Below are 24,366 nucleotides of genomic sequence, written 5' to 3' on the forward strand. Positions count from 1 at the left end.
AAATGTCAGCCTTACCTAAGATTTTGTATGTCTTCCAGACTATCCCAGTACTACCGCCGCCTGGCGCGCTTGCTGACCTGCAAACCGCTTTCCATCAGTTCATTTGGGAAAAGAAACGCGCACAGCTGCAAAAGCAAGAGGCGTACAGAGGTGCTGACGAGGGGGGCCTCGGGATCCCTAACCTCCTGCAATATTTTCAAGCCTCACAACTCCGCTACTTGGTGGAGTGGTGCAGACCTGAGTCCGAAAAGAGGTGGCTATTTCAGGATAGGGCAATGGCCCAGACGTCGCTGTGGAAGATCCCATTCCTTGCCCGCCAGCATAGGCCACGATATCTCCTTCGATCCCCCATCACACGCACCATTATGAAGACATGGGACATGGTGGCGGTCAAGAGAGGCCTGACGACATTCCCCTCCCCGCTCACTCCGCTCTTCGACAATCCGGAATTCCCGCCGGGCACTGATCCTCATGCCTTTCCACAATGGCGTGGTACTGACTGCCGTTCGGCTGGCCATCTCTTTGACTTAAAGGGCTTTCTCCCACTCGCCGATATTACACGGGGCTACGGAGTGACCAGGCCCCACATGTTCCAATACTTCCAACTCACCACTGGCTTTTGAACCCGGACAACGCTCCCCTAGTTAGTCGGCAAATGACACCATTCGAGAAATGGCTGGTGACGAAAGACTCGGATAGGCACCTTATCTCTGACCTTTACAAGATGTTATCTCCTCTTCGAAGCGCGCTGTGTTGGAGGGGCTGCGGTGAAAAGGGCACTTTGACCGATCTTCTATGGGACTGCCGCGCTCTGCAAGGGTACTGGAAAGCGGTTTTGGATGATATCAATTCCACCTTTGAAACTGAAATCCCGTGCTTTCCTGCGTACACAATCCTGGGGCTGCCCAACGCACTTACATTTCCTTTGAGGTCTCCTCGTGGCAAACAGATGGGCATTGCCGTGCAAGCAGCATCACAACATCCTGTCCCTCTGGGGATCCACCACCAAACCCACCCACACTGGCTGGCTACATAAACTGTGGTTCATGTTGGGCATGGAACGTATCCAGGCCACGCTCACACACACGGCTGACTCACTTCAGAAGATCTGGCAACTGCTTCTGTCCCTCTTATCCAGAGAATTTCACGAAATCACATGCCCGAAATATATCCGCATTCTACGGCTCACGGGACCACCACGAGATCCCCCACGAACTTGAACACCTTGAAGCATACCACTCTGAACGTGCTATAACAGAGACTCCAGACAAATGGCATACTGGTCGGGGCGGAGGGAGGGGGGAACGTGGGGTAAAGGGTGGGGGGGCTGGGTTCTTCTTCTTGTTCTGTTTAGTTGGCTTTCTTACATGGCACTCTCACCACAATGTCAGCAGTGCATTTCTATGTCGGCATGTTTTACCTGCTTCCTTGAAGGCTCTTAGAGAAGACGTGCCCGTCTGTCTCGCTCGCCATATATGCCTACTACATGCCTACTGTTTTGCTTTGCCTATTATTCTTGCCCTTAAAACCAATAAAACAAATTTGAAATTAAAACAGTCCTCAGGCCTGCCACTGCAGCCTGTAGTGCAATTTTAAATTGCCATTTCGACCTGGGAAAATAAACCTTCCAAATATGGTGACATATAAGGCACCCCAAATGTAGGACCTAAAGGCTCAAAGGACAGGGTGCCTTGTATTTAAAAATTAAGACATGTGGGTTTATATTTCAAATGTCTTGGTAGTTAAAAACATCCAAAAGTAATTTTTCACCACTTTGGTGACGAACACCTGGTTATCCTATTATGTTTACTAGATGCAGACTGTGGGCCGGGAGCAGGCAGAGATGCCATGTTTAGACTCACATGAATTGTAATTTAAAATTCACTTTAATTGGAGGTCGGATATTTAGCTAAAACCTTAAAAATGGCACTTTTAGAAAGTTAGGATTTTATTTTCGTAACCATTTGTGCCTTTTGCCAGTGTCTTAGGTCACATGGACTGTGAATGGATGTGCTGCTGGGGTTTGTGTATTCCTCCCAGACAGTGACAAAAAAAGGAACAAGCTACGGGCAGGATCGACCATCCTGCCAGGAGGGCAGGGGTCGGAGCTATGCTCTGCCCCAATTATACTTCAAGGAGCTTGCCTCCGGCATACACAAAGGAATCTGACACCAGCCTTTTTTCATCCCAGACTTCTTGGAGCCTTGACAATGAAGAGACAAACTTTCCAGAACCATATGTTTAGGTAGCACAGGGTGTGCCCCACACTCAACAGCTGGCACCAAGTATGAACAACTCGACCCCCAGAACAAATTTTCACTACACTCTTGGACCTGTGAAAGACTTCAGAAGGACCTTACCTTGCAGCAGCTCCTACTATGTTGTTCTTTGTCACAGCAAATCCTGTTCAGCTGGACCCCAGGCAAAGGTATCTAGCCTTATGGAGCCCTCTTCAGATAACACCGGCAGTTTCGTCCCCCTGGAGATTCACGACCCCCAAAAAGTTGCATAAGTCTGGAGGTAAAAATCTTCACCGGACTACATGACAACCAGCTCCCCATTGACAATGAGACTTCATCCAGAGGCTCCCCGGCGTCAACGACTCCTTTTCAGACACAGCCTGCTCGCTTTCCCCACTAAACTCTACCTGGGTCTAATCCACCCCTTGTATTGACCTATACTCCATTGCTATCAGCCTTAACTTTTGACGTTGACCCAGTCTCGGCAACCAGATACTGGCAGTTGGCATTTTGATCTTTTGGCACTAGATTTTATTAAAAACGTTGAAAATTCTTAACTCCAGTCCTACTGTTTGAATCTAATTCCTTTGGTGTCATTTTCTTAACATTTTCTCTATTTTTCTGAATTGGTTTGTGATTTTTCTTCTGTTATATTTTCACTTTATTACTGTTTGTGTACTGCATAAACACTTTCCACACTGCTTCAATGTTAAGCCGGGCTGCTTGTGCACCAAGCTACCAGAGGGTTTAGCACTGGTTAATTTAGTGACTTTTGTGGTTCACCCTGACAAGAATTGTGGTTGTTGCCCAAACAGAGTTGCCACCTTCCCCAGCTAAAAAAACATTTCTTACACATACTTACTGTAAATGTAACATTCTGTATGTGAAAAGGAAATGCAAATGTGCAACAACACAAGAATGTTCTTCTCCCACCTCTCTATTCTTTCACATATAGTGGTGTTTCCTCATATTTTGGTTCTCTACACTTACACCTGCTTCTGATGCATTTACATTTCCCACCTGGTAACATATCTGGAAAAATATTTGTATACCCATAAGCCTGTGAACTTGTACGCATTCATCTAATTCAGGAGAATTCCTCACCCATAATCATGTACAACCTAGCAATTACTGTACATTTGTGGATGCCTCTACTCAATCTATTCCACCAGAGTACTAACATTTCTGCATTTGCAATAAGAACGTACTGTTATTCTAATTCCTAATTCTGTGAGTCAGGATGTGAAATGTATTTACAGATAAGGATTAGTTGCCAACTAGTCTACTTAGGTGTGTCAAAAAACCTATTTAGTCTTAAATATTCAAGCTGAAATCTTATTCTAGAGGATGGAGAACTAACTGTCAGCTTGAAAGGTCAAAAGATTCACATTCCTGTGAGAGGCTCTTACCATCCTTTTCGACTGGCAAATGAATTGGAAACAGCTACAAAAATGAACGTCAAGCACATTACAGTTTTATTTGACAGACTGGTCTCATATATTGGCCAATGTTAAAAGTCACACACTGTACTGTTCCAGCTCATGTTGATTGGGAAGTCTTCGTGAAAGGCAGGAGGACACTACATCAGAATGAAGAGTTTTGCTCCTGCTCCAGCTGGATCATTCAATTATAATCTACACTGGATCACTGAGGAAGTACTTTCAGAAACTCCCACATGCTCTAGAATCAGGCACTCAGACTCAGTGAAGGTCATGGAACATCTCACGGGTACTCAAAGAACTTCACTGTTTCCTGTGGAACAAATAAACTAACTGAAGGTTCTGTGTAGGACACTCCAAGGTTTTCCGGGACAACTGCTCAGACCACCTTACAAACTCACATCACTTTACAGTCTGGAGCACAACTTCACTAAAAGGAAATTAGAAACTAATAACGTAAACCAAATTCAAGATGAAATACTAAGGCAAAACCTTTCAGATGATCGGGTGGACAGCTGCCTTGGACGCTCTGCTTAAGATCAGTTCCAAGTTGCCATTCTGTAAGACTCTGTTCCAGTAGTTATATGGACACAGTCCGAAAGGGCCAGGAATCCTCTATAGAGGAACTGTACTGACTCTCTTTACTTCCCAATTACATGCCAGTGCTCAATACACATCAGTAATAAAATACCTTATTTCTCAGCAACAGCCTAACTCTAGCCCATTCTGCAAACCCTAAAGACGAAGCAAGTAACCCATCACTATGTTACTTATTTAGTTAAGTACCTAAGGGGTGCTAAACGTCGTCTAGGTTACTTAAGAGCACTATCGACAAGACACAGACATAAATTGGAATAATGGGTCACATCAGGTTCCAAGAATTTCCTGAATTTGAAAAGGTGCGATTCTGCTGCTGAAGCACTGAAATGCACGCATTTTGTCTTTGTTTAAATGCTTCTCATCGAGGACATGTCAAACAGACAAAAACATTTTTTATATCTTCAAACTTGTTGAATTGCCATTCACCCATTGTTGAAGAGAAAAGAAAGCCGAACTTGACTCAATTAAAGACGAACATCAGCCCCATGCAAACAAGCTTGCTTACATTCTCAGATAGTGCGATACGTGTTAATCTGCTATTCTTCATTTCTTATTAAGTTTACAAATATATTTTAACAATTACACCTTTTCACCTCATGGTTTTGCTTTTGGTACCTTATGCATGAAAACAAATGTTTTGTTTGTTTCAAACGTACACGTATTTAAACTCGATTCAACAAAATCACATTTAAAAGTTAACATATATAAAAAAAAACAATACCTTAAAAGCAGATTCTATACCAGAACAATCATGAAAAGCTGCACAGAGGATTGATCCAAGCCGTCTGTCAAACTCAACAATTTTCTCCTTAAATTCATAGTAGTCCTTGTCAAATTGCTGTAAAATAAATTACAATGCATTTTAAAGCCAATTCTTTCTGGCAATCAATCTGCCCATACAAAATTATATTTCTGTTAAAAGCCCATCATTATTTTCAATTACGTCTCTGCATGGTTACTTTTGAAATGACTAAAGATATTAAAAAACAACAGATTTTCCCTTCAAATCATGGTAGCTTGCAACTATAAACAAGCGTTGACTAAGATAATACAAACATTTATTTCTCCAGTGAAGTGTAAGTGAGCAATTGTGCACATCAGTACGTATATTCTATTCTGCAAGTATGTGACAATATAAAACATTTTGTTCTCTCTAAAAACAGTGCTTAATTTGTGCTGGTGGTGTTCTATCAGCACTGATTTTTAGAAACCAGGACTTTTCTGTCATCATCTTTGGTCCAGAATAAGAGAGACAAAGGTCTGAAAGAGACAATGACAGAGGAAGAGAAAGATGTGCAAAATAATGACAAAAAATCTGTAAGACAGGGAGACAGGGAGGGAGGCATGGCTTCACCAACCAAGATGGCGGACACAACCATGGGCCCACACATCGTGTAACACCAAGGTCAGAGACCTAGCATCCGGGCTGCATGTGAACCCTGGGCCCCTACACCCCGGCATCTGCCGATCTTGCGACTCAGGCAGTGATGGGAACCTGGCCCAGAGTTCTCCCACCTCATGTTCCTGCCTCTGGAGAGGGCTGCCGTGCTGTGCTGCCTGCACCACCGGGGGGGCCCTGTTGCCACAGTGAACCCAGACTTAGATTCAGCCCCCCTGCCGGGCACCCAGTGTCACCCACCCAAAGCAAGCCAACTTAAGGCTGTTGGATGGCCCGCATCTTCCGGTCAGGGTTAATGCGAGGTGACTGGCGACTGGCAATGTGAAATAGGGCCTGACCTGGCATTCCATTGACTCTCTTGTAACAATGAGTTCTTCAAAGAAGTAGATATTAAGTAGCTTTATTGGTAAGCAAGCAGATACACTCACAACCTGAACCTCCTCTCATCAACTGACTAGCTTTCCTGGAATCCATGGCAACAGGATGCATGTCATTGTAGCTAGGATACCACTTCTCTGAGATCGTGATCACTGCCCTCTGCCTCAGCACTCACTTAGGGGTGCTTGAAGGACATGGGGCATGCAGCAGGAGCTGGCAGAGAATATGCTAGCCTGGGCTCGATACTGTGGCCTCCCCCAGTGACTTTCCTGTTGTTCCCTTGGGGACACATTGGTGAAAGGGCCACATAAGCAGTGAACAGCTGTGATTCTCCCCTCAATAATTGTGAGGCCCATGCCTTGAGGTCTAGAGGTGTGCGCCTCAGCGGACCTCCAATGGAGGGAAGTGAGGACTGGGCTGGTACCACTTGAAGAGCCCTGGTTATTCCTTTCCTGCCCCTGCATCAGCAATTGGCTGGAGGCACGTGGGGAGCAGAGGACAGACAAGACTGCCGTGAGGCAGTCTGGCTGGTGAGGCTAGGGGCCACCTGGAGATCGCTCGGGCCTACCCAAGGAAACATGTGCGGCGGCCACCAAAGCCTCCTCCCCTCCTAATAGAGACTACCACAAGGGGCATGCTGGGGCCCAAGAGGTCCTGACGAACTGGAGATTGCGGCAACCCTGGACTTGGCCTGAGGCAGCCCGCCTCCAGCATTCCTGCGGAAAAAGCTTAGACACACCACCTGCGGCCATCTATGTCTGCCAACACCCCAGCTGAGGGCATGGCTGTTGCACTCCCCTTGCTGTTATAATACCCGCACCTGCTGCCTCTGCTCACACCATCCAAGGAGACCTTTCCGCACCTGGCTGGTACAGTTTTTCTACTTCTGACCCACCTGCCCCACCAGACCTCGACTCACTTCTGCCTTGTTGATCTATGACCACTTCGACAATGGGAAGAATGAGCTCCGCTACGCTGGACCCTCGGTGACAGACCTTCCCTCCACCATTCCAGACACGTAAATGCTCAGCAATACCCCACTGCTCTCAATGTCAGACAAGCTTGACAGGATATTAGCTGCAATAGAGAACTCCCAGGTATCCATAGAAACCATACTTGGGTCTCTAGCTACAAAGCTGAGCACCACAAGCTCGCAAACAATAATAATATTAATAATAACTGAAGCCAATACAGCGCCTGGTTACACTAGCCAGTGTGTCCCCGCGCTAATAACTTGGCCACCAGATTATCATACTATTATGACCTCCCACACCAGAACCTCCTTGTGCCTATCCCCTGGGGAATAAGTGAGTTTTCAAATCTTTGCGGAAAACCACCGCTGAGGTTTCCACACGGAGTCTGAGGGGAAGGTTATTCCACAGACGGGCAGCCAGGAACCGAAAGGACCTACCTCCCATTCTTGCTCTTCTGATTTTAGGTACCTGCACTAGACCCACCCCCTGGGATCTCAATTGACGATTCGGGGTGTAAGGAGTTAAGAGGTTGAGAAGAAGGTCCTTTCCCCTGTGTAATCCGATGACTTAAACAGAGGGCTTTAAACGGGACCCGTTCCCTAACTGACAGCCAACGAAGCGTCTCCAAAGCTTTTTTAAAGGCTGTTCTCTTCGGTAGCATCAACACCAGGCGGGCGGCAGCATTCTGGATGCGCTGCAATCTCTGGAGACATCTAACATTGGCTCCCAGATAGAGGACATTCCCATAGTCCAGCCTTGAGGTGACCAAGGCATGGACTAGGGATTTCCTGGCTGTTACAGGGAGTAAATCGAGAGTCTTTCTGAGGCCACGTAGAATACCAAAACACGTGCCAGTGACACGCCTTGTGTGGTAATCGAATGAAATTTTGGAATCAATCTAAATCCCTTTATTTTTGACTTGATCATTTGGTACAGGGAGTGGCCCAAGCATCTGGGGCCACCATGCTGAGGTCCAGACTGAAGGTGCTTTACCCACAATCAGCACCTCAGTTTTATCGCTGTTTAATCTGAGGCAGTTGCTAGCCATCCAGGCAGCAAGATCTTGGAGACAGGACGCAAAATTACTCGCGGCATTCTCAGCTGGTTGCGCTAAGGCCACAACCAGCTGAGTGTCGTCAGCGTAAGTCACCACTTCCACCCCATATTGCTCAGTGATTGCAGCCACAGGTGCCACATAAATATTAAAAAGGGTCGGGCTCAGGCTAGAGCCCTGGGGGACCCCTTGGTTCAAGCTAATAGCCTTAGACCTAAAGGGCCCTTGAGCAATTTGAAAGCTGCGATCTTGAAGAAATGATTCCAGCCAGACCCATGCCTTCCCTGCCACTCCACCCTTCCTAAAACACTGCAGCAAGGTATGATGAGCCACAGTGGCAAACGCGGCACTGAGATCCAAAAGAATCAGTGCCGCAGTATGACCCTCATCCACGTGCCTTTGAAGAGTCTCCGTGGAGAAAAGCAAGGCTGACTCCGTAGAGTGGAAAGCACGGAAGCCAGATTGCGAGGGGTGTAGCAGCTTATGGGTTTCGATGTGGGCTGTCAGTTGTTGATTAACCATCTTTTCAGCAATTGTTGCAAAATATGTGAGGAGTGAGATGGGGCGCAGATTGCTTAACTGTGCTATACTAATCTGTCTTTTTTTAAAGGAAGGACCACAGCTTCCTTCCAGGGTTTCGGGAACTGTGCCTAGGCTAAAAGAGAGCTCTAATAGATATCTAATATAAAGCTCTAAAGTCTCACTATTTCCTCTCAAAATTGTAGCCGGTGCAGGGTCCTTAGGTGAGCCAGATTTCACACTACTAGCTAACTTACTTAGCATATCACCAATGCTGGCTTCACCACAACCGCTGGCAGCTGACAACCAAACTGCTATCTGAGAATTTCAAGATTGTGTTCAGTGGCTGGAGGACAGAGCGGAGGGTGCGGAGGGCCAATCATGAAGGAGCAACATACAGATCCTAGGCCTGATGGAGGAAGTCCATAAATGTTGTTCTCTTTTAGAATTGTGTAAATTACCTCTTACCCACACCACACACGACTGGCCTTGGCAGGCAGGCACTATCTATTCCACATTAAAATAGCTGGGTGGTCTCCTGGAGTTGGGGGTTGATATGAGCAGCTCCACACTGTGAGGTGCACACTTCCTTCCAGCACACACTATGGCTCACCTCCTAGAGTCAGATTTCTTATCTTGAATGAGCTTGGAATGCACACAGCAAGGAAGAAATGTGCAGTCTATTCATACCCTATGTCCAACAGGCACGCATATTATTTTTTCAGGAGTCCCACAACATTGATGAGGTGCTGAGGTGCCTGCATACGTATTGGAGGGGTACTTTTCACGCCACTACATATTCAGCAAATGTGCAGGCCGCCATGGTTTGCATCAGGCCTGGGGCCCCTTTTCAAGTGGGGAACAGTGTCATAGACAAAAAAAAGGGAGATCTGTATTCTATTGGACCCCAGATGGGGATGCCTTGGGTGCTTGATGGAGACTGCAATTGTGTGCTTGACCCAGAGTTAGATAGCCCCCCCCCTTATTGTGCTTATCTTGGTGTGCTACCAATAGAGTATTATGACACCATTTCCTCTATCCTGGCGCCCCGCCTTGCGGAGATGTAAAATGCTGTTATCCACTCAGGCAACCTCCTGCAGTCACTCAGGGAATAACTCTTAGTCTCTATCCCCAAACCAGACCGGTACCCCACTCATGTGGTGCCATACCATCCTATAGCCATCCTTGGGTGGATGAGATCTTAAAGAAAATTCTCTATAGTAGATATGCCCAGGCTCTTCTGGAACTCATACATTCGAAACAGAACAGCTTTTTCCCGGGGCGCAGTACCTCCCAAACGTTAAAATGGCTATTTCACATGCAAGACCAGGTATAGAGGTGATTTCCACATGTCGCCTGCCTTGTACGAGGCCTATAGGACGTTTGATATGCTACCTCTTCCTGGTATTAATTCATATTGGAATTGGGAAACTGTTGTTTTTTTACAACAAACTGCTTAACACCAAACCTTCCTTCCGGATATGCTTAGTCAGTCTTATTTCCTCACCCTTACCAGGAAGCCAGGGAACCAGAGAGGGATACCCCCTGCTTTTTGATATGGCAATGGAGCCCCTTGCACTCTGGCTGCTGGGGGAGGGTCGAGCATGGGGCGTACCCTTAGTGGACAGGATGCATACAGGGTCCTTGTATGTGGCCAGCTTACTCTTAAACCTTTAGGACCTATCGTCTGAACTCTCCTCACCTAATCGCCCTGAAGAAGTTACAAATGCCGGGAGGACAGGGTGGACTGAGTGCCCCTCCTTTTGAGGCATACAATTTGGCTGCACAACTACAATCGTTTGCATACTGAACAGCTGGGAGCTATCTGGGAGAGACTTGTAGTCGGTAGGTGCCATGCCTCCAGCCACAAAATGGGGCTTCCTTCTCCCCAAGGTTTTATCTCCATCCCCTTGGTCATTGCAGGTGGCAGTAGCCCATACCTGTATGGCCCAATTGCATCGCCTCACACATGATACGCTAACATAGGCTAAGGTGCTCCCTTTTTGGGCTTTTATTCAGCCAGAGAACTGAGGCCTGGAAAGAACAATTGCTGGTCAGGTCACTGAGGAAGACCTGTTTAGTGACTGGCATATCCTCACCCTGACCAACTTACCAATCACCATTGCCTCTCACCAGGTCATTTCCTCATCCACACTACCTGTCAAGCCTTCTGGGGCACGCTGGAGGGATGCAGAACCCACCACACACCTAGACCATACTTACCATGGGCCAGGTGATGTCACCTGATGACTTGGCTCCACAAGGCCATCTGTGACTTCATGAGCGCCCCTCTAACAGTGGTACGAAACAAGTGGGAACATGATTTTGGGAGGGGTCCTCCATGACAAAGAATGGGAACAGGCGCTGGAATTCCCCCAGCTTCTTTCTCAAAATGATCACTACACAAATATACAATTTTTTAAGCTCCATCAGGCCTACCCAACCCCACACTGTTATTTACCTTATGCAGATCTCAGGTATATGTTATGGGCCTGCCCCGCCCTGCAGGGCTATCGGCAATCGATACACACCACACTTTGGAAGGTCACAAAATTGCTCTATACCCCTACATGGAATGCATGCACTTTTGGCATCTTTTAATGTAAGAAATAGCATAAAGTGCACACTCGCTTTGCAGCCCTAGCTCTTCTCCTTGACAAACACATGTTCACAGTCCAATGGAGTTGGACGACGGCACCTCCAGTAGCGACTTGGTAGGGAGCAATGTGCAAATGGTAGAGGGCAGAGGAGGAGGCCCTCCATTATGAAGATTTCTGCCATGTACACAAGCGACCTATATCTCCCCTGTGGGCTACCTTTCTCAATTTTTGAAACAAGTAGGAAGTGGTGATCTCCCCCCGTGAGCTGCACAGGCCATCAACATGCATTATTCCCAGATCGCACCCCATTGTCAATTTTGCAATTATATGCCGGTAACATTCACCTGCTTGCTGCTGCTCTCCCATCATGAGCAGAGTCCACATTTGAACAGACGTCCTCTAACAATTTCAAGTGCTCTCACACGGTCATGTAGATCCTATATTAATTATACAGGATCTGCGTGTTTTAGACAACATACAGTGTAGGATATGTGCCAGACTAATTCTGAACACCCCAACCGGGTATGTTGGCCTTTTGTACCATCTAGCTCACAGTGCCACTAGAATCTCCCCTTACCAAGGACAGAATAGTTCTTGGCAACCATTGAACATGACAACCCTGATCCCTCAGGATTGTGGAAACAATATACTACTTTTCGCTGAGTCACTCGTGCTTACTTAGTCTGTCTCAGAGACATACACAAAATAAACAGGCTGGGCATTTTCAATAAGTATTTATTGAACAGAAGTTATTCTGGTGTAGAATAGATGATCTGCAATAACCGTTAGACAGTATAAGATACAAATGGTTATCAGTACTAAAAAGGTAAAGGGATGGTATAGCTCTACCATCTTACAACGATCACAAATATATACGAGTATATAAAACACATGATAAAAAGTTGTGTACTCCTACGATCCTTACCTAACTAGATGTACCTAAATGTACCTGGCATGTGTATAGGTGTTAAGCCAAGAATCCCTCTAGGATTTAGTCAACCCCATTACCTGAAGTGGGAGACTACATGATCCCATCCTGGTCTCGAGCTGGACACCCCGCAAGGAATGTTAGATCACTGTGAGTTGGAGTGTCTGCATGCAGGAACCTCAGCGTCTCTGGTCAGTGTGTCGGCCAAAAAGTCAGGGTCTACACTGTTCTATCTTAGCAAAATGTGATGTGTATATACCTATAGGTCTCCCAGGGGTCCTACCTCACTGTATCACTGTGTCGGCCTAAGGATGACATTGGGCATGAACTTTGTACATAGATATCATACAGGAGATGGTCTTCCTGCTGCGCTTCCAAGAATCCTAATGCATTATGTATGAGATCTCGAACTAGGGAAAACCCGTGTCCTGAATGCAGTGTCATATCTAGGTAAAAGGTGAATGTAGGGACGAATATAGGTGAAGGGTAATGAAGTTACCGGGCCTATATTATGGTACCTACATGGAATATAACACCCACTCCTCTTTCAAATGGGCGACTTAGTTACATTATAAACATACTACCAGGCTGACTAGATACTTGTACGCAAATAGTTAAAAACATTATTTTCTTGTTGTGCTAAAAACAATGTTTTCAAAGTTAAAAAAGTTCTAAACAATTCTAAAAAGGAAATTATCACTCAAGCCACAGCCCTAAGGTATAGTTCGAACTACTATAAGCAATCAAAAGCCATGCATGCTAAAAAGAATGTCAATCTGTTATGGAGTTGTTTCTCAAAAATAAAAGATTGAATTTCTCCCAGCACACGACAGGCCAAATGTGTCAAATGTTTGTGTGTCCTGGCTGGTAGACACAACATTCTCGTTGTCTGCCTCCGCAGATGACGGTCCCTGTAATATCTTGCAGATTATGTCAATTGAGCACAGATGATCTTTCGTACTGTTCACAACTGATGCTGGGGCAGCCTGTGAGCCATCCAAGGACCGGGTGTCAGAGGAGGAGCTGATGTCCATACCAACAGGAGCTGATACTACCAGTGGTGGTTCTAGGAATGCCGCCATCAACATCGGAATACGCTGGGGACACTGCAGAGTAAGGGCCATTATCGGGTCCAGTAAAGCGCACATGATGGGAGTGTCAGACAGAGCTCTAACACTCTTTCTTCTCCCCACAACAGGCATCAGAGGAAAGGTAAGATGCAGTTTATCCAGACTGGTCTAAATAGCAAGAACCAAGATGCACTTAGTTCTCGTAGGCGAGATGTGCCTAGATGTTGTACCATGCGTTCAAAGTATTTTCACTCCAGGAGTACTGTTTGGATCTCCTTGGTAACTAGGATGTCCATTGCGTAGCAGAAAAATGACATTCAGGATACCTGCTATCAGAAACAGGATCAGCAGCAGCCCTCCAAATATGCTTCCAAATACTGGATGTATGAAGATTGGAATAACTCCGAGGACCGTTTGAAAGGTGTTTAATAGTCCAGAACCTATAGTCTTAAATAGGTGGATGATTCCTGTTGTATCAGACATGTTAAAGATACTATTTACCATTTCTGAAAAATGGAAGGGGCAGTTTGTATGTACAAGTGCCTATATCTCTGCCGAAGACCTTGCAACTTGAAGGTCAAAAGTCTCTCGAGTGGAAGTTAAGGGCACGGATTTCTGTATAAGCATGACTTTCATTCTGCTCAAAGCATCAAACCGTATTAATGAAATATTTAGTGAAGGCCATAACAGCACCTCCCTGACTGTATGTGTTGGTGGAAACAATACTTGCGTACAGCAAGTAAGCGGGAACTTACAGTTACCAGATAAGCAATACCTGGACGCATCCCACAGCAACCTTGATTGTTCAGCATCAAGTAACTCATTCGAAAGTAGTCTGGACACTGGAGTGATCACGGCAGCTGGGGCACCCTTTAAGTGACAGGATAAGTTTGCAACCGAACAGTTACAGGCCCCATGAAGCATTATATCCTGGCATAAAACTGATCCACTTAAGGTATTCTTGGAGTTTGTACCACATAGTAACATTTATTTTTCCCCATTCTGCATCAAAACCTGTACAGTAATTCTAACCCATTTCTTCATATCTGCCTGCCTGCATTTACCCAAGGCAATACTGGAATTGAAAATTTGTGACCGGAAGAGTTATGTGTCCATGGATTAGCCATTCTCTGGATGGTGATTCTGCCACTGTAAATGCTAATCTGTCCAGTTTTTCAATACACAGCATTGTATACTTTGCTCCCCTCTGTGCCATCTCTATTTGTTTTTCTGTCAGATTGTACAAAGAAAGCAGAGATGTGCTGTTTATGAAATGCCAGGGCACATAGCCTGCGTGCAAAGACTGCAGCGGGCCAGCTTAATAACAAAATAGAACGCATTTGAGATTGTTCATGTTGTAATATGGACAAATCTTGTTCTAGTATATCAATAGCAGAAGATACAATGTTGTCCAGTAATGATATCCTGGAGGTTAGTGTGGTTAACCCATTGTCGACCACTGCTAGAGCTTTTTCTTGGTTTCTACAATTTATTTTCTCATAATCTTTCCGCAGTTTCTTATTGTGATATTTTCCAAATCTCATTATAGAAGCATAATAGAAACGTTTATGACGTGGCTTCCTAGGACCTAATAAAAAATCCTGTAGGTCCACATCCGCTGTAAGTAAGGAGAAGTGTTGTTTCACATGTGTTAGTGCTGAGGTCTTTAGCCGAAAAGAGGCATAACTTCCGAACACCTCTGGGTGTTGTCTTTGTACATAGCGTGGATCTGGCCTGTTAAAACGAAACCCTTTAGTTCTGCCCATGAATCGTTACTGACAACTATTGGTGTCTATGGGCCAGATCAACCATCCCTTCGAATCGGGGTCTGATCTATTGTATTGCATGATCATATGTAGCGTAATCCCTTCTTGTGATGTTATGTTACCCTCAGTGTGTGATGTTGTGGGCATCCGATGTGTTTTCAAATCTTTGTTCTTGCTTAATCCAAGACAGGTAGTTTATTGCACCGTTTCATTCAAAAACATTATTTGCTGAGGAATAAGTCATGCTCTACATAGTGTCTCTGTTCCCTGGACCTGCCACTCTCTAGTACCCCAGACAGATTTTTTAGTCTATGGTGTATTTCCAAAGTCGAAACCTTGTTCAGACAATTGAGCAATAAAGGAAGCAGAATAAATCTGTTTGGTGTTTGTCAACATATTTTTCGGTGCTGGTGTTGGTGCGACTTATAATAATATGAGGCTGGATCTGACATGTTTAACCCTGAAAAATATGGAAATTTCTGTGCAAATGTTTTTGAACTGCTTTGCGGTGGTGTTGGGCAATGTTCCCATTGGTGGTATGTGAAAACATTCCTAGGATTATCAGATTTATGCAGGCAGTGATGACCATAATGTTGATAGCAGAAGATTTTTCTAAATCAGACAACTTATTGTTTACAGTTTCATAATCCCAATCATCGGAAAATGTAGTCGAGGTAATGATATCACAATGAAATTTTAAATAAATGTGATATTTTTAAAAGTTTGGTCGGGCCAAATATATTGTAATCAACCTCGTCCCACTTTATACCATCAGGTTTGGGAACTGCTGTAATGTTCACTGATGATAGGTCTCTTTTTTTCACGATGTGATGATAGATGTGGTTTCAGAATCACATTCACTGTTTGTGTTGCAGAGCTTTCACAAAGATAGGTTCCATTTATAAGCATGCTAAAGACAGTTACTAAGCCTATCCAGAAAAGTAAGAAAAGTATCCCTGTAATTACCCAGAGTTCTACCCAAGGTGATACTAGGTAAGTCTTTTTCAGAAAGTTCAGCAAATCTTTAAATCGCTGTAGACAAGTTTTTTGGGCTGAAATCATTTCAGGTTCACTTGGATCCAATGAAAACGTATCAAAATCAATGAAATAGCCAGATGCGGTATGGTCAATTTTCTGTAATTCCGCAGGTCTTGTGGAAACTGTAGCTTGCTCTTGTTGGGGCATGTTGACGTAGATATCTGTGTTTGGTTGAATTGAAATTTGTCTTTCATTTGAGTTCTGATTTTGAACTTCCGTTTTCAAGAGGAGCGAGTACAATGGCATTGTTACGTAGACCATCATTCCGTGCAGGTGACTCTTCAAACGCGTTGAGTCTTTCTATTTGAACTTCTTGTATAGTTAAAAGAGGAGGTGTCTGTTACTCTGGAGTCCACGCGGCCTACTACTCAGTCTCGGCCACATAGTGTGATTTGATTAGTTCTTTTGAGACAAATCTCTTCTCCTTTTTACCAGCAAGAGGCGGCAGAAGTGCTGTTCAACTGCTAGGACAGGTACAGGCTTTCTGTATGATGGCCCAAATTCTTTTTTGCCCATTATCTTTTCTCTGACCAGGTCCCTGACTTTAGGGATCCAGACAGGTCTCGCTGTGACAGACTTGACTTCCCCAGTGGTAGAACGTTTCACCTGGAGGTTACTTTGTAGTGCATTCATTTAGATTCTGTAAAACAGACAAACGTTTATGGATGTCAAAAGGTTTTTTATCCACCACTGTGCCTTCACAATCAAGATCAGGTACCCACATTCTCATTCTAAACAGTACCTCATAAGGAGTGACACCCCCTAGAGAACTTCTTGGCTGGGTATTCAACGCCCTTTGAACTCTATACCAATGTTAAATTCAACTTCCACCTGGGCCTAATACTCTAGCTGTTAAAGATTGCTTTAACCCCTTAGCTGCGGCGGCTATTCCGCCGCAGCACTAAGGGGGAGGCTCTTTAGAATGCTCAGCGCAGGTGCGGAATTCGCGGCGAGCGGGCCTTGACGGAACCGTTCCGTCACCAGCACAGCCCACCCGAGGCTCGTGACGGAACGGTTCCGTCACGAGCACACAACAATTTCCCTCGGGATGGGTCAGAGAGCAGTACCGCAGTGCTACACCCAAACCTCCCATGGCCTCCTTGTACACCCGAGAGCTAAACGTGGGGCCGCAGTCAGAATGTAGTGTGGCAATTGCATATTTCCTTTTAAAAACTCCCAGATATTTTATAACAGTTCGAGCATGAGCCGAGTGCTGGGGCCACACCCATAAGAATCTAGAACGGGAATCCACTTAACCATGATACACGTGTAAGCCCCATCACTTTGTAAGGGACCGCAGTGGTCCAAATAAACACATGCAAGTGGCTTGTCTGATATTAGTAACAGTGTCTGCACTGGACTTGTTATGGTGGATCCTTTCATCTGCTGACAGATGTCGAATTTCAAGACATAGTCCTTAGTTTGCTTTTTTAATTCTGGCCACCAGTAGCATTGTTTCAATAGAGAAACAGTCGCTGTAAATCCTTCATGTGCAGAACCTATACCCTCGTGTGCTGCAAGAATTAATCCTAACCTACGATCTATATTCGTTATTGCTCTATCCCCCACTCCAGGAATCTGAGCAAACGGAAGGCTGTTTGCATTTAACTTGTAGGATTATTTGAGTGAAAATCTTTTCAGTACTGTCGATTTATTGCATGTAGCAATAATCACAACCATTATCTCACACTCTTTTCTCATTTTTGAACGATTGATTGCAGCTACAGAAGCCGTGCATACAGCTCCCTTTGCGGCTTCGTCAGCCAATGAATTCCCTTCAACGTGAACGCCATCACGTTGATGACTCAATGTATGTATAAAGTGAGCCCTTTGTAGTTCTTTTTTCAACTCCACTCCCTGTTCCCATAACGTTTTGTGCTTAGTTGTACCACCTTTTGCATCCTTAAACCCAAACTGTCCCCAGTGATGTAAATATTCATTGTATGACTGCACACAGTAAAAGGAATCACACAAGATTAGTGTGGGGAATTCTAGATCCGTATTTATCAGTGCCAGTAACAGTGGTTTTAATTCTGCCAGCTGCACCATGCAGTCTCCTAGAGACTGGGTTTTTGTACTACTCGGATGAAACTTTCCATCCTGCATGCGCCCTTTAACGATAGCACACACGACACTGTATTGCTGTTTACTCCCTATGGCGGGTTTAACAGAACCGTCAGTGTAAATGATATATTCATATTGGTCTAGAGGCATTATTTCATTTGGTAGAGGATATTCTTGTTCATATGGAAGAAATGCTTGTGTTTTTAGATGTGGGTCGTACCTGTATTCTACATTTGTCTCAGTGAGAGAATTAACCTATTGTATCCATCTTGGATGTAAGGCTATAGTGTTGGGAGCACTTGCCTTTGTTGCGGCTTCTAAGGTAACAACAATTATAGCTTTCCTTGGGCCACTGCTCTTTCTCTCACTACAGCAGTCTGTACTGCTGTCAGAATTTTTCTGTTGATGCAAAGTGCATCTCAGCATTTGTGTGCTAATATGATTTGTATGCTATTGGTACAATCTTCATTATATGTTAGGCGAAACCCGGCTCCGGCGGCAAAATTAGACCCTTCGCAGGCGCGAACACCGGTATCCCTCTCACTCCCGCATCTGCCCTCGAGGCTAAGACAGCGGCCATTGTTGCGGTGAAATTAGTCCCCCGACCCCCGATTGCGCCGGCATCAGTACTCTGTGACGCCCGCAGCCGACCTGAGGCCAAGACAGCCGCTGCGGCCACGGCAAACTCTGGTGGTGCAACCAGACCCCCGTTTGTTTCCGGAGAGCTCCTGGTTGTGGTGTCCATCTCTCAGTCCCCGGTGTCGAACCGAAGGAGGTGGCACTGAGCCGTGCAGCGGAATCAAGCCAAGTCGGCACCCGACACCTGGAGCTCAGAAAATCGGATCGCGAGTTTGGTGCGGCACGTTAGGCATCCCAAATGAGCTCGGCAAGCTCAGCAACTACAGCAGCAGCGGCCCGGCATGTCCATGGAGGCACGGCCAGACGGAGTGCGTTTTCCAGGTGCTCTCCAGGTCTTCTCAGCTGGGAGGCTGTTTTCTTTGCTTCTTTACTTTGCCTGTGACCACTGCCATTGTTGCCTGGTGGAGGACGCTAAGATCCAGAACCCTGTTCGCAACCAGGAGGGTGGATCCTGCCCTTCATCAAATGCTCTAAAAAGCGCCAATGGGAACGCAGCGCGGGACGCTGTTTTCTTTGCTTCTTTACCTTGCCTGTGACCACTGCCATTGTTGCCGGCTGTTCCATTCCAACGGAACTATTCAAGACTCATTGGGTGTTTCTTTTGCCACTGACTTTGGGCATCTATGTTTTTGTTGCAGCCAAATTATTGTTTTATCGTTTAACTTGGTGCCGTTCTTACCTTTGAACATGGGTTAAAGGAAACACCCAAGTGGGGCTGCTAAATCCCAGAATAATGTACAACCTCCTTCTTCTATCCTGAATTATATTACAGGAGCCATGGGGGCTTTGGAAAAACAAAGTCTAAGTGTGGAGGAGTCCTTATCATGTTGTTCTAATAATGTTTCAGGTTTAACCCCTTCTGGCACAGCTATAATTACCAGTGAATATCCTTCTACTAGCCCCAGTTCTGACTGTGTTGCTAGTTTGCATGCGACTGGGCAGAGGGAAAGAAGGAGGGACCCTGACAAATTGTCTAGTACTGTCCCCCAAGATATTCAGCCTGCTAATCAAACCCCTAACAAACGGTTTAAAACCCCGTCCATTGCACCACCACCAGTCCTGCTGCCTCAATCTAGTGAAAGCATAGGGCAGTAGGCGGGAGTAGTCAACACACTAAGAATACTCATAAGCAACCCCTGGCAAAAAAAGCATAAGAAAACTGGAGGACCACAGCAGCATGTCGATTATGTTGCCCTGTTTGCCTTAAATCAATTTCTAACAGAATCGGTAAGGGCTGCTATTAGTTCTCTCACTGAGCAACTAAAGGGGACAGAGAAGAACATCCACTCTAAATTAAATTTGCAGTGAATTAACCAGCATATGCTGGCTAACTACCAGCAACTTCCACAAAGTACTGTTAAGCACGCCAGTGTGCAACCCTCTTCTTGCACGAACAGCCGAGCTATAACTCAACCCTATCATATAGTGGGTGGCAGCTTGAGGGATCCGACTGTGATTTAAGTACCAATGCGACTCAGGGTGGTCTCCTTACTTCTCTTCAACCCTCGTCCTCTTGACCTGGGTTGAACAGTGGTCCTATGATTCCATCTGTTCTCCCACATACTTCAACTCGTACTGAGCTAATTACCGTGGCTGACAGGCGCAACTACCCGGTAACAAAATTAAACTGTTTAGAGCTTCCACCTGCAGCCACTCCTTATATAGTAATCCTAGCAAATGTTCCGGTTCTCACTAACTCTGCACATGAGTCATGGGAATCCCTCAGGAATAAATCCCTAAACTGGCTCAATGCAAGGGTAGGGCTCGGGGGCACTTTTTGCCGATTTTTAAAATGATTAGGAGAGTAAGTTGGGTGGGTACAGGTAGTAAAATGTTAGAGGGTGATTGTGTTGTGCTTTAATTCACTTCCCCCAACTTGGTGAGTCACATTCTTGAGAGTGTTAGTCTCCCCTCTCTTGTACCTAAGCAGATATTGGTCCTACCACTTAATTTCTCCCATTAACCCCCGGCCCACTTAGAACAGCTGCCATTTGCAGCAGAGCCACCTTACGAGGGGTTCCGTCTAAAGTGCCTACATCCAATTGAAACCCATAACAGGTTTGATTGTCTCTCCACTTTAAACAATGTGGATTGACTAATGAAACCTGTGGAATCAAACAGGAAGAATCAGTCTGCTCTGGGGTTGCTACATCGTACAAGAGGGGGTCATTGGCAGATCTAGATGAGGACTTAGTGCATCCAGCCAACTTGGAGTGTGACTTTGTGGGACGGTCATCGCCCTTGCTGCTAGCAGAATCTGGGGCCAGTACCTCCGCCACAGTTCTTAAAGTCCTTTATTGGAACGTGGGCGGTTTACCTCACAAACACCTCATGATTGCATGGGTCCATTTTATTTCCAAATTCAATATTCTTTGCCTATAGGAGATATGGGCTGTTGAACCAATCCATATGAATGGCTTCAAAACCTTTCACAGCCGAGCTATAGAGTCCAATCATGGGCACCCTAAAGGGGGGTTGTGTATTTATGTTTTCAATATGTTGGCTCCTTTAAGCTCTACAGCGACTGTTACAAGAACTTTTGATCAAATTCTGTCTCTGGTGACTTCTGCTCACGTTACTTTAATTATTGTTCATTTTTATAATAATAAGCACTTATCAGACATTACAACAGTCCTCCAATCATTAGAGCACGACTTAGAGAAGGTTTCTGACAGCAATTGTTGTGATCCCATTATGTTATGTGGTGGTGACTTTAAATACGCATATGTACTGTGACAACAAATAAGGCATGTGGTATGACATCCCCTGACTTCTGTGAGACAACTCTTTTTATACACTCACAGTATGGGGATACCCTGAACGAGCTAATTTTCAAACACAACTTACGTTTTTGTAATGATCTAGCTGTTTAACCGACTACAGTGAGGTATACGTACAGTAGCAGGGGGGACAATAGTGGGATAGACTTTTTACTGTTTCCCCAGCATCACCCAACATTGGTCCTGGAGTTTATTGTGCATGATATTGCACTTAGTGATCATTACCCCCAAAGTGTCACGTTGAAGCTGGATTGTACTGGGTAACTGTGCAGTACATCTAAAGCCCTTGCACAAGAGGAAATTGTGATCTCTCAATGGGTACGCGTTAAAGTGGTCCCTTGAGGATCCTCTTATTTCCCCGAAAAATTGGTTCAAAAAGAGAAGGAGGCTTTTGAAGTGTGCAAAACCAAAGGAAATGATGGACGGAGTGTTGACAATACAAGCACTCGACCCCAGTCAACTGATCTGGGTTTAATCCATCACCGTTCTTTAGCCCACTCTGCCACCCCAGTTCAGACATGGCCATATGCACATCAGTCTGACCCTGTGCCTTGTGGGAACAGTCCAGCCCGAACTGCCAAGCCATGCCTTCCCTGGACCGGAAACAAGCTACCCAGGACCGGTTTCTGGCATTGCAGCCATCTTCAGCTGGGCTTGCTTGAATCCAGTGGCAAAGTGAGCAAGGGACTCACGTCTGAGCATACCCTGCCAACTTATGGCGAACAAAGCAAAACCAAAGGAAATGATGGACGGAGCATTGACAATACAAGCACTCGCCCCCAGTCAACTGATCTGGGTTTAATCCATCACCGTTCTTTAGCCCACTCTGCCACCCCAGTTCAGACATGGCCATATGCACATCAGTCTGACCCTGTGCCTCGTGGGAACAGTCCAGCCCGAACTGCCAAGCCATGCCTTCCCTGGACCTAGTTGAAACCACAGAGGTGCATAACTTCATCTTGGCATTTAGCCAAAAAAAAAAAGGGTGAGGGCCTTTATGCAAAACAGAAAATACGAAAGGCGGGTGTGTGTGGTTGGTTTGATTCAGCATGTACTAAAGCCCACAGAAATTTGAAATTAGCTTTAACTGAACAACCTACATCTGTAAGGAAATTCCAGGAGTGTAGATTGGCTTACAAAGCGGCCATTAAACAACGGAATAGAAAGTTGAAAGAGGATACCTGGAATAAGTTATTGGCGGCCAGTCTATTTAAAGATAACACTTCTTTTTGGCGTGCTATTAACTCACATTCTCATTACAATTCAGATTCCCCACGCGTAGAGATAGCAATTTCTGAGGATGCTTGGATAGCTAATTTTTCCTAATTATACTCCCCTAAGGAAGAGCTGGCTGTTCCCACCGCTAGTGCCTTGGCACACAATGGACTTCTATCTCTTCCTAATGCTTCCAAAAGCACTGGCCCTTTAAATGAGTGCATATATCCAGACTTTTCCCAGGACGAAGTCAGATTGGTGCTGAAAGAAAGCAAGGGGGGGAAAGCCCCAGGGCCGAACGGGATCCCTATTGACCTGTTAAAATTTAACATCGAGCTCTGGAGCCCTAACCTCACTTTGCTTTTTAAAGCCTGCTAAAATCAGGGTTTTTTACCTACCTTGCCTGAGTCACTTAACGTCCCTATTTTTAAGAAGGGCGACCGTAACAACTCAGCGCAATACAGGCCAATTTCCCTCTTGGATTGCCTGGTTAAGGTTGCTGGTCACATGCTTTTGGGACGCTTACAGGGGTGGGCGGAATCAAACAACATCCTCTCAGACATACAGTATGGGTTCAGGGCTGGGTTGGGTACTGTAGAGGAGGCTGTAAATATAGACTTGTTAATTGGCAAGTATGTACATATGAAAGGTGGTAATCTTTATTTAGTTTTCATTGATTTGTTTTCAGCTTTTGATTTGGTAGCTCATGATAAGTTATGGGCAATATTGACCAACATGGGCGTGGATGTTAAAATTGTGAATTTCTTAAGAGATTTGTACTCCCAAGGCAGAGGAAGAGTATGCTACGGCCTTAATGGTACCTGTACTGAGACATTCAGCATAGGAAGAGGGGTGCGTCAGGGGTGCATAATGGCCCCCTTCCTATTTAATCTCTATATAACAGCATAGGAGATACACTGGCAAGTAAATGTGGGACAAAGGCCTATTCCAGCACTATTTTATGCCAACGGTGCAGTGTTAATGGCCTGTACTCCCATTTCCCTGCAGCGCCTGGTGGACGAACTTGTTGAGTATATGTCTAACTTGGGGTTAAAAATCAGCATAATTAAAACCTTTGCCATGAAGATTGGGAAGAAGGCTACCTGCTGTCGCGACATTTTTATTGAGGGTTCTACCATTCAGTTTACAGATTCTTTTTCATATTTGGGCATTGTTTTTTAGTCAATCAGGGTATGAGCAAGGGGCTATCAAATCAAGGCGACTCCATTTCATGAAAACAAAATGGTGTCATGGGGATGAGCCTTGCGTTTATACTGTGTTAAGTTGGCATGAGCTTATTAGAAGTTTAAACACAATTTTTCCTTTCTGCTGCCTTTGCACACGGCACACATTATTATAAATGTTTAGAGTTAGCAGAGTGTTTTGCTTTACACGAGAATAATATGTTTTTCTATATAAGCAGCCTTGCTTGGTAAGCTTTGTCTGAACAGTGAGTGCCGAGGCCTTCAAGGTTATTTCAACACAGTGGTTGTTGTTCAGACTGATCAGCGCACGTTCTAGACATAACATTTATGCAGCTGTGGCCACCTCTGATTTTGGCGCGTTTAATAATGCACTGCGTAGGCATGATCAAACAAACTTGGAGAACATTCGCATGCAGAGAGCTGGTGCAGAAACTGATGTGATCCATTTCTGCTAGGAC

General features: G+C 45.2%; 1 protein-coding gene across 1 annotated transcript in view; it reads right to left on the bottom strand.

Moving 5' to 3' along the window:
* DNAH11 (dynein axonemal heavy chain 11) overlaps positions 1-24,366 on the bottom strand; it is a 3,642,058-nt gene that overhangs the window by 2,867,341 nt on the left and 750,351 nt on the right. The window contains exon 9 of the mRNA XM_078663510.1: positions 5,001-5,117. Within this exon, the coding sequence (XP_078519636.1) occupies positions 5,001-5,117 (117 nt within the window). The remainder of the gene's footprint in view (positions 1-5,000; positions 5,118-24,366) is intronic.

Source organism: Lissotriton helveticus, chromosome 10 (assembly GCF_964261635.1).
Source record: "Lissotriton helveticus chromosome 10, aLisHel1.1, whole genome shotgun sequence".
NCBI lineage: Eukaryota > Metazoa > Chordata > Amphibia > Caudata > Salamandridae > Lissotriton > Lissotriton helveticus.